The 9,702-nt window shown below is 43.3% G+C and overlaps 1 protein-coding gene across 1 annotated transcript; it reads right to left on the bottom strand.

Annotated features, from left to right (window-relative positions):
- Window positions 1–1,308: 1,308 nt before the first annotated feature.
- On the bottom strand, window positions 1,309–2,247 carry LOC138803272 (olfactory receptor 2A7-like). Its single transcript, XM_069987091.1, has one exon. It carries the CDS (start codon window positions 2,245–2,247, stop codon window positions 1,309–1,311), a length of 939 nt encoding a protein of 312 aa, XP_069843192.1.
- Window positions 2,248–9,702: the final 7,455 nt, after the last annotated feature.

Here is a 9,702-nt window from a genome sequence, read left to right as displayed (position 1 = left end):
ATTCATTTTAAAGTGGGCCCTATTACGATGTTTTCATTATATGCTTTATATGATGTATTTCATTATATTTACCTCCCATCCTCCTGTCTTGTAGCCCCCCCTTCCCCTCTCCTCTACCATTGTCCACCTTTCTGTTACCACTTGATAGTCCCTTGTCAGATGAATAATTCTGTGTAATGTCACTGATGTTTTCTTTGCTGTGCAGAAGATTTTTAATTCAATGAAATCCCATTTGTCAATTCTTGCTTTTATTTCTTGAGTTCCTGGAGTGAGTCCTAGTTGGAAACTCATTGCAGTCAGGAAACAGACTACAGGGAACACAGGAAAGGGCCAGGGCAAGATGTAGCTCCCAAGAATACATCCACAGTGACCTACTTCCATCAACGAGGCCCATCTCCTACTTTTCACCACTTCCCAATGATGCTACCATTTTATGACTCCTTCAAAGTATTAATCCATTGATTTGGTCAGAGCCCTCAGCATCCAATCACTTCCCAAATGCCCATCCGCTGGCAACCAAGTCCCAAATACATGAACATGTAGGGGACATTACATATTCACACCATAACAAAAGCAACAACAGAAGTCAAGTGTATGTGGAGAAAAGGGATGGGGTGACCTGAGATGAGTCAGAAGAGCTGAGTTGCCATCAAGTTATCTTAAGCCCTCTCAAGTTATGTCATCAGCATATCTGAAACTTATTCCTCCTTTTGTGCAAGGAATTCTCCAAGTCAGTGCCCTGTGCTTGTATCTAGCTTGCCTAATAATATGTTTCCAGAGAGTAGAGAATCTTTCTCAAGATTCAGCCACAGGACATAAACCAAACTCCTTCAAGGTTCAAATCCTTAGGACAAAAGGCAACAAAAGGACTGATGTGCCCAGAAGGCGTTTCCTCCTGTTCTGATCCTTCAACTCAATAGTGGGTGATTCCCAAAAGACTTGTCTAGAAGGCTGGGCACCGGTGGCTCATGCCTGTAATTCTAGCTACTCAGGAAGCTGAGATCTGAGGACTGCAGTTCAAAACCAGCCTGGGCAAGAAAGTCTGTGGACCCTTATCTCCAATTAACCATTAGAAAACCAGAAATGGCACTGTGGCTCAAATGGTAGAGTGTTCACCTTCAACTAAAGAGCTGAGGGACAGCGCCCAGGCCCAGAGTTCAAGCTCCATGACCAACCAAAAACAAAAAAAGACGTGTTTAGAGTTGTGTTGAGGAACAGAAGGGGATTGTGCACTGGTGCTGCCGAGTCACATGATTGAGTGTTTAGGGCAATCTGTCATGAGTCTTGTGTCTCCGTCCTTTCAGGGCTTTATTCTGGAGCCCTTCCCAATCTTGTCACCTTGAGGAAAGCCCTCTTCACATCCTTGTTCCGGAGGCTGTAGATGATGGGGTTAAGGAAAGCAGAGATGACATTATAGAGCAAAGCCAGCTTCTTGTCTTCTTCTGGGGAGGCCTTAGAACCTGGCTTCATGTACATGACCATGGCTGGCACACAGAACATAGTGACCACAGTAACGTGGGAGGCACAGGTGGAGAAGGCTTTCATTTGTCCCTGTGGTGAACGGATCTTCAAGATGGCCATGAAGATGTTGACATAAATGACAAGGATAAGGGACAGTGGGATTAGTATGACACTAAAACCAAGGATGAAGTCTACATGGTCATTGACTGAGGTGTCAGCACAAGCCAGCTTTAAGACAGCAGGGACTTCGCAGAAGAAGTGATTGATTTTGTTAGGGCCACAGTAGGGAAGACGCATGGCAAAGATGGTGTAGATAAGAGCAGAGGTGACACCCCAGAGTCCACAGAAAATTATCATTGCCCCACACAGGCATGGGCTCATGATGACCTTGTACCTGAGTGGGTGGCAGATGGCCACATACCTGTCTATCGACATAATGGCAAACAGCCAAGACTCTGTGACACCTAGCACCAAGAAAATGTACATTTGGGCCACACAGCTAGAAAAAGGGATGCTCTTCTTTTGGCTGGCCAGATGCGCCAACATCTGGGGCACAGTTGTGGTGGTGTAGCCCAGGTCTAATATGGAAAGGGTGCCAATAAAGAAGTACATGGGAGTGTGAAGACGTGAGTCCAGACAGATGAGGATGGTGATCAAGCCATTGCCCAGAAGAATCAGCAAGTAGAGCATCAGAAAGACCGAGAAGAGCAGAGGTGTGGTCGTGGGACTCAGAGAGAAGCCCAAAAGGATGAATTCTGTCACAAAAGTCTGGTTGGGCTCTTGCATTGTGCTCTACATCTCAATGAAAAAGAAAGGCGCTAATTCAGACCATGAACTACCTAAGTTATGTTCTAGAGCTGAAGTTGCTATTAAAGTCAGGTGGTGGTCAGTGTCCACTTACGGTGAAACACTATGATAACTTCTCTCAATTAGACAGCCCATTTTTAACCTGATCTTGGCATCTAGTACCACCATCAAGAAATTTATGAGAAGGAGAACTTCACATCTAATATTGGCTCAGCCTCAAATCCAGCAGAAGTTCCTCATCTCCACCTGTTTTCCTCAACTATGAAATGAAAACCCTGGGCCAACTGATTGCTAATTCCCATTAGTATCCTCTTCTTAGTAAACCACTTACATTTCTTTCATTCATCCAGGTATTTGGTGATAAATTTTGGTCTACAGACTCTACAAAAGTTGACAAATTTCAGATGCCTCAGACAGGGAAATAAGTTTACTTTTCACTTTAATTTTACCCTCAGTCTGTCCATAGTCCAAGATGGCTCTTTGACTACCCACTCACCCCATCTCAGGCCACAGAGTATTGGAAGAAACATTGATTTATCACCTTGGCTGTATAACTTATGGATCAAGCATTGAATTTCTCCCAAACCTTCAAGACTGCATCCACACATACTAAATGGGAATAAATTGTCCTGGTTACAGGTTTGCTGCAAGAAGTCAGTGATATTTTGGCATAAAGATCATTCCACGGAAGATCTAACATATGTAGATGTTTAATAACTATTAACTGCATGTTTGGTGATAGTACTGGGGCTTGAACCTGTGTTCAAGCCTTGCACTCTCGTCTGGCTTGTGCTCTACCACTTGAGCCACACCTCCACTTCTGGTTAATTGGAGATAAGAGTCTCACAAACTTTTCTGCTCAGGCTGGCTTTGAAGTGAAATCCTGAGATCCTAGCTTTTCAAGTAGCTAGGATTACAGGTGTAAGCCACCGGCGCCCAGCTTAACTGCCGAATGCAAGTCCTAGGGCTGGAACTTAGGGTTTGGGCACTGTTCCTGAGCCTTTTTTTGTTTTCAAGGCTAGCATTCCACTTCTGACCTTTTGATAGTTCATTGGAGAGATGTCTCATGGATTTTCCTGCCCATACTGTCCTCAAACTGCAATCGCAATCCTCAGATCTCAGCTTCCTGGGTAACTAGGATTACAGGCATGGCTCATACCTGGTTTGGCTGCATTTTTCATTCTCTTTCTGTACACAAGCCTGGGATTCAAGGTCAAGGTACACAGCAAACATCCTGACAAGTCACAAATCAAGGTGTGGTAGAGACAGCTGGTTTATCCTGGCTCTGACTTCACAGCTCTGTGACTTCAGCTGTTAGCACACATCTCTAGGACTGTTTCCTTAGTTACAAAATAGAGATCAAAATATCTTCTTTAAAAGCCACTTTATTCCTAGGAAGAAGCAGTTCAAGGATGTCAGAATATTCTACCTTGGGACCTAGACTGGGAAAATACACTGCTACTTCTCACTTCTCATTTTTCACACAGAGCCAGGCAGTGGGATTTTCCATCAAGATCTGATGTTGAGGAGTGTTTCTCCTGCTTGAACAATGAGGACAGGCTGAGGTCACCAGGGAAAGTTGTCTACAAACCAACAAAGTGAGTCCTCAAATGCTGTTTCTTAGCAAGATCCTTCACATCAAGACACTCAGGCTCCCTGAACCCCAGCTCACCCCTCCCTGACGTTTCTAAGCCTATACAAAGCAACTGGGGAAAAGCCGCCTAACTCCAAGGCATGGAAAACAGAGAGCCCACATGAGGAAGAAGAGGAAACACCATCATTATCTCATGAGAGATAATGATGCACCTTTGTTTGAGCCAAATTTACAGGATTCAGATTTGGGACTGGGACTTATTGACAAAATACCCTGTCATTCATTCTCTTTGAGACTCATGGTGACTCAGTGAGAAGCATAGGGTAGAAACGATGTAGAAACGATCCATCACCTCCATCTTACAGATTTGGAAACAGATCCAGAGAAGAGCTGTATGGGAGAAAGGGAATCTCATTCATGATCAGTAATAGAGTTTCCCATGCACAGCAAAACCATAGCTAACCAGAACTCAACTCCTCTGGGCCCTCAATTTACCACAATGTTCTTTTGTCTTTTGAGTTTTAGGTGGCGAAAGGCAAATCATGAGGGAAAAGAATCTTGTGTTGGGTTTAGTTTAATTATATGTATTATATATGTCAATGAATAAACATATAGAGAGCAAGAGTAAGAGAATGAGAAAGAAAGCAGGAGAGAGAGTGAAGCTGAAAATATCTGGGAGATCAACTCAGTCAGCCCAGAGAGAAGTAGGAAGACTCCTTAGTTTCTGTCTCATCCCCTATCATTCCTTGTATCCCATGGTCCTCGGTTCCATGGCTGCCACCTCCAGAATGTCTCCTACATTCACCCATCCCTCTTCAAGCCCACTGCCAACATTCAGGTCAGACCCTAAGCATCTCCCTCACCTGCTCTCAATTCACTTCCCCAACTGGACCCTTGTACAACCCATTCTCTGTACTAGCCTTCAGAGTGCTCTTTCCTTCCTTCCTTCCTTCCTTCCTTCCTTCCCTCCTTCCTTCCTTCCTTCCTTCCTTCCTTCCTTCCTTCCTTCCTTCCTTCCTTCCTTCCTTCCTTCCTTCTTTCCTTCCTTCCTTCCCCATTCTCTTTCTTTTCCTTCCTTTTCTTTTGCAAGTCCTGAGTCTTATGCTCGGGGCACTGTCCCTGAGCTGCTTCTGCTCAAGGCAGTACCCTACCACTTGAACCGCATCACCACTTCTGCTTTTTCCTGTGATTTAAATGGAGGTAAGAATCTCACAGACTTTCCTTCCTGGGATGGCTTCAAACTGCATTCCTCAGACCTCAGCCTCCTGAGTAGCTAAGATGACAGATATGAGTCACCGGTGCCTGGCTTCAGCATGTACTTTCAAAAACAAAAATCTGACCAAGCCACATTTTGTTGCCTCATTTGATCACAGGGAAAAGCCTAAGAGGGTTAGACTAGCACCCTGACCTCACTCCTTCCCTTAGCTTGGATCCCCACATGTCCAGGCTGTTGGTGTGTGCCATCCCTTACAGAGATGATCAGTGGCTGCAAGGTCTGGCATAGAAAGCATCTCCATAGCCCAGGCTGTTATACCCAGAGTAGAAAGGCAGGATGGGTACGTAGAATACAGTTGACTGTCCTGCTTGAAAACTCACTCCACACTGTTTTCTTGCTCACCTTCCAGGCTTATAGCTGACAGTGGATCCTCAATGGAAAGTCAATCAGCAATGCAGGAAAGGGGCCAAGCAGGCACCCCAATAACCAGGTTGCAGGGCCTTCTTGGTCAAATTCCTCGAGTTTCCAGCTCACTCTCACCAATCTGGAGACTCATGCATAGAAGGAAGATAAATGTGATCCACCTGGGAAGCCTATCAAGTCCTGCTCACAACAGAGCCAGTTGTTCAAATGATGGAATGAGTCTGGTCTCAGTACCCCTTAGTCAAGTCTGGTCATTCCATACCTCAACCCTATCAAACTGACTATATCTGAAAAGTCTTATAGTCCTGGTTCCTATAACTTACAGTAACCTATAAATAGAGGGTTCCTTATCCAATTTTACCCAGGCTTCTAATGCCCAGGTGATAATTCAATGCTATCACTTTATCCGTTCAGCCTTAGGGCATTAGGGATAAAACATGGGTGGACTGTCTGCCCAGCATGCTTGCTTCTTGGTTCCCTGCCAGTAACCTGCTCTTCTGCAGAAATAAACTTTGTCCTGTCATTTCTTTCTGTATCCTCAGAGCAGAAGCTGAACGGAAGGAGACAGGAGGAGCCGAAATTGTGTCCAAAAACAAGACTGTGAGACTGAGGCAGGGAGCAGTGTTTTACTTAAAGACCGTACCTGCAAACACATTATATACCAATGTCTGGGGCTTGTTCATCACACTCATGGGCACATCATCCTTCGCTGCTACTACAGCACACAAATTCTCTTCTCTGCATCGTTCAGACAACTCTATTCCCATCCTTAGCCAATATTAATCAGGTCAGACACCTGGTATTGGGTAGTAGTATATTTGTCAGCTTCTTTTTTTTTCCAGTCATGTCATATTTTATTTTTTATAATGCATTCTTTTCATATTTTATTTTATACCATGCATTTCAAATTCTCAAGACAAAATGGATTTTTACTTGATTCAAATAAAATCGGCAACTGTATTTAAAAAAAAAAGATTTAAAATAATGGAAAAATAGCCCACATTCATGGGTTGGAAGACTTACTACTGCTAATATTTCAATATTACTTAATATTTCTTGTATTTCAATATTTGATAGGGATTCCATTAAATGTGTAGAATCTCATGAAATCTTGTTTTGCAGAGATTATTTTTAAGCCTATCCTATACTTCATATAGAATCTCAAATCATCCTTAGTAGCCAACACAATATTGTTAAATAAAAACAAAGTTGGAAATGTCACATTTCCCCATTTCAAAACTTATTAGAAAACTATACTAATCAAAACAGTGCAGTAAAAAAAAAAAAACAAAAAACATAGCTGGATGCCAGGGTAATCCTAGCTACTCAGAAGGCTGAGATCTGAGGATCATGGTGAAGCCAGCATGGGCAGGAAAGTCAGTGAAACTCTTCTCTCCAATTGATCTTTGTCAGCTTCTTAATCTCCAATGCTGTTGCCCCCACAAATACTCCTCAACCTATTGTATCACCTTACTTCAAACCAGCAGCCTTCCTGGCCACTTCAAACCCACAGCTTCCTTGAGCACTGCAGACAGAGGTTGCCTTTAGAGTAAGATGCTTTCCCAGGTCCCCAATTATGGTCTTACTCCTTACCCCATACCAAAGAAGTCAGTCCCAATACTCTACAGAACCTCGACCTGAGAAGAGTCTGGTCAGAATGGCTGAGGCTGAGCAGGAGTCCAGAGCCAGCAGACTCTAGGTCTTGCTTTTGTCTGTTCTGGGTCCCATTTACCTCCCTGAACTGTCAGTGACAGATTGGCTCCAGAAAACTTCAAAGGTGCACCAAACTTAGGAGTCTCTTTCAGAACTCCTTCCTTCTCTACAATCTTGCTGCCATAGGATGCTCCAATGCTGTTCACATACTCCCTAGATAGGGAACTTACTCTTTCTCTAGGTGTCTGTAAAAAGGATCAGGGAAGAATAGATACCTGTCCTTCTGACATTAAAAAAAAAAGTTCACTAAAGCACCCAACTTTCCCATATTCTGCTCCTCAACCTTCCTACCGCCAAGTTCACTCACTCTCTAATCTCCTCTGGAATCATCAATCTACATTATAGTATGGCATCCCTTACCTGGTTTAAACTCAGGAAGGTCTGGGCAGCTGTCTGAGTCTCTTCTCTTGATAAGCCCTTCTAGTCTGATCATGCTCATAATTCCCAAGCTGGATCTTGGCCTCCGCCCAACATTTCTAATCTAAGACAGCAGCCCCAGCAGACTCCTCTCTTGGCAGCCGCAGGGACTACCTCTTTCACTCAGTGCCTAATGGCTCCCAAGAACAACCTCGGGGGAAGCAACTGTTACAGTGGAAGAGCCCAAGACTTATTGTCACACTGTCTTGGTCACTGTGACCCAGGTACCCAGGTAAGTCACATAGCTTCCTAGAGCCAGTGTCTCCTCTCTAAATTGGAGTGATGGTCCCTATATCATAATTATACTTGTGATTTTTGAGTACCATTATGCACCAAGCATTTGATATATATTCCAAATCTCTTCAGTATTATTATTCCAATTTCACAAACACAGACTTGTGTGTCTTGACTTGGGGCATTTACATGGCTTGTATAGAGTTGGGATCATGAGCATGGTTTTGCCTGATACAAAATAGGATCCTAGGGCTGGGAATGTGGTAGAGCGTGGGCCTAGCATGCATGAGGCCCTAGGTTCAATTCCTTGGTACTACATAAACAAAAAAATAAAATAAAAAAAAAAACAACAAAAAAGATCAAACCAGTACAACCATCATGTACAAGCCAGATCAGGGGCAAGGAGCCACGAGGACTCTTGGATTACATAGAAGGACAAAATTGTATATGGAAGTGTAGGGGAATGTAGTCAACTAGTAGACTCTAGAGCCAAGAATAATTTGGAGGGACAGGAAGCTCTTCTGGGGCTTTTGGGAAATACACATTTTCCTAGGGATTCTGAAAGAAGAGGGAAAATAATATATTTATTGAACACTTTCTATTGCCAGACACTTCCCATGCAGAATTTTACTTAATGACCCCACAAGTCTTGAGTATTTGGTTTCTTTATAGATAAAGACACTGACAATCAGAGGTCAAATGATTTCCTCAGGGTCAGCTGTCTATTTAAGGGAGTTTAGATCCAGTCTGACTGCCCATTGCCTTCACCGTACTCTGCTTGGGGAGTGGGACCACTCAAGCTTCTATCCCACAGAGTCTGCCATCATCTCTCGGACTCCTGGGTTGCCTACAGAATGCACCCCCCCCCCTGCCCCAAGCCAGACCCTAGCCTTTCCAGGAATCCCAAGTTATTCTTGAGGTTTTCACCTGAACTGCCAGTGATAGACGCAAGCAAGAAACAGAAAATCCTGCTTCTCAGTATGGAGGTTCCACTGTGGATTCCTTATGGCTGACTCCTACTGGATTATTCCCTATTCTTGAAAAGGAATCAATGTTCCTTAAGAAAGTCAATAAACACAGAAAAGAAAGAAGGTTAATAAACACAGAAGAAAGAAAAAAAGTACCCTTTAGTTCCATAACCACAAGGAAAATTTCCATTATGACTTTTCATTTCTTATTAGCATATATTATTTGTACAAAGGGGTTTCATTGCAACATTTCCACATATGCATCTAGTGTACCCTGATCAAACTCATCCTATCCTCTGCTTCATCCCTAACCCCTCTACTTAGAACAAGTTTGACAGATTCTATTATTCTGTTTTCATGCATGTGTATGTGTATAGACTAACCATACCCCCCCCACATACATACTTTCTCATTTCTCCCTCTCCCCTCCTATAATATCCACCCCGAAACAGAACCTGTTTTAAATTCCTATCACTCATTGTTTTTTCTTTTTAGATTTTTTTAATAATTTATTTTTTCTAAAATAGCGTACAAGGGAGCTCCAGTTTAATGTGTCCATCTATGTGTCCTATGCTTCTTGACCAAAGTCTCTACTTCCATCATTCCCCCTCTTCCTGTGTCCCCATGTCATTCATTTTTTTGTCAGTTGTGGGGCACTGTCTCTGAGTCTTTTTGTGCTCAAGATTAGTGTTCTGCCATTGAGCCACAGCTCCACTTCTGATTTTCTGGTGGTTCATTGTAAATAAGAGTCTCATGGAAACTTTTCTGCCCTGGCTGGCTGGCTTTGAATGGTGATCCTCAGATCTCAGCTTCCTGAGTAGCTAGGATTACAGGCATAAGCCACCAGTGCCCCGTGTTTGTCATTCATT

This window comes from Dipodomys merriami, unplaced genomic scaffold (assembly GCF_024711535.1).
Source record: "Dipodomys merriami isolate MVZ:Mamm:240054 unplaced genomic scaffold, mDipMer1.0.p SCAF_34, whole genome shotgun sequence".
Classification (NCBI taxonomy): Eukaryota; Metazoa; Chordata; class Mammalia; order Rodentia; family Heteromyidae; genus Dipodomys; species Dipodomys merriami.
The sequence above is the reverse complement of the archived record's forward strand: the minus strand, read 5'-3'. Positions and strand labels throughout refer to the sequence as shown.

Bases quoted from the DNA above. Each gene is read 5' to 3' on its own strand.
- LOC138803272 (XM_069987091.1), bottom strand. From the start codon at position 2,247: ATGCAAGAGCCCAACCAGACTTTTGTGACAGAATTCATCCTTTTGGGC.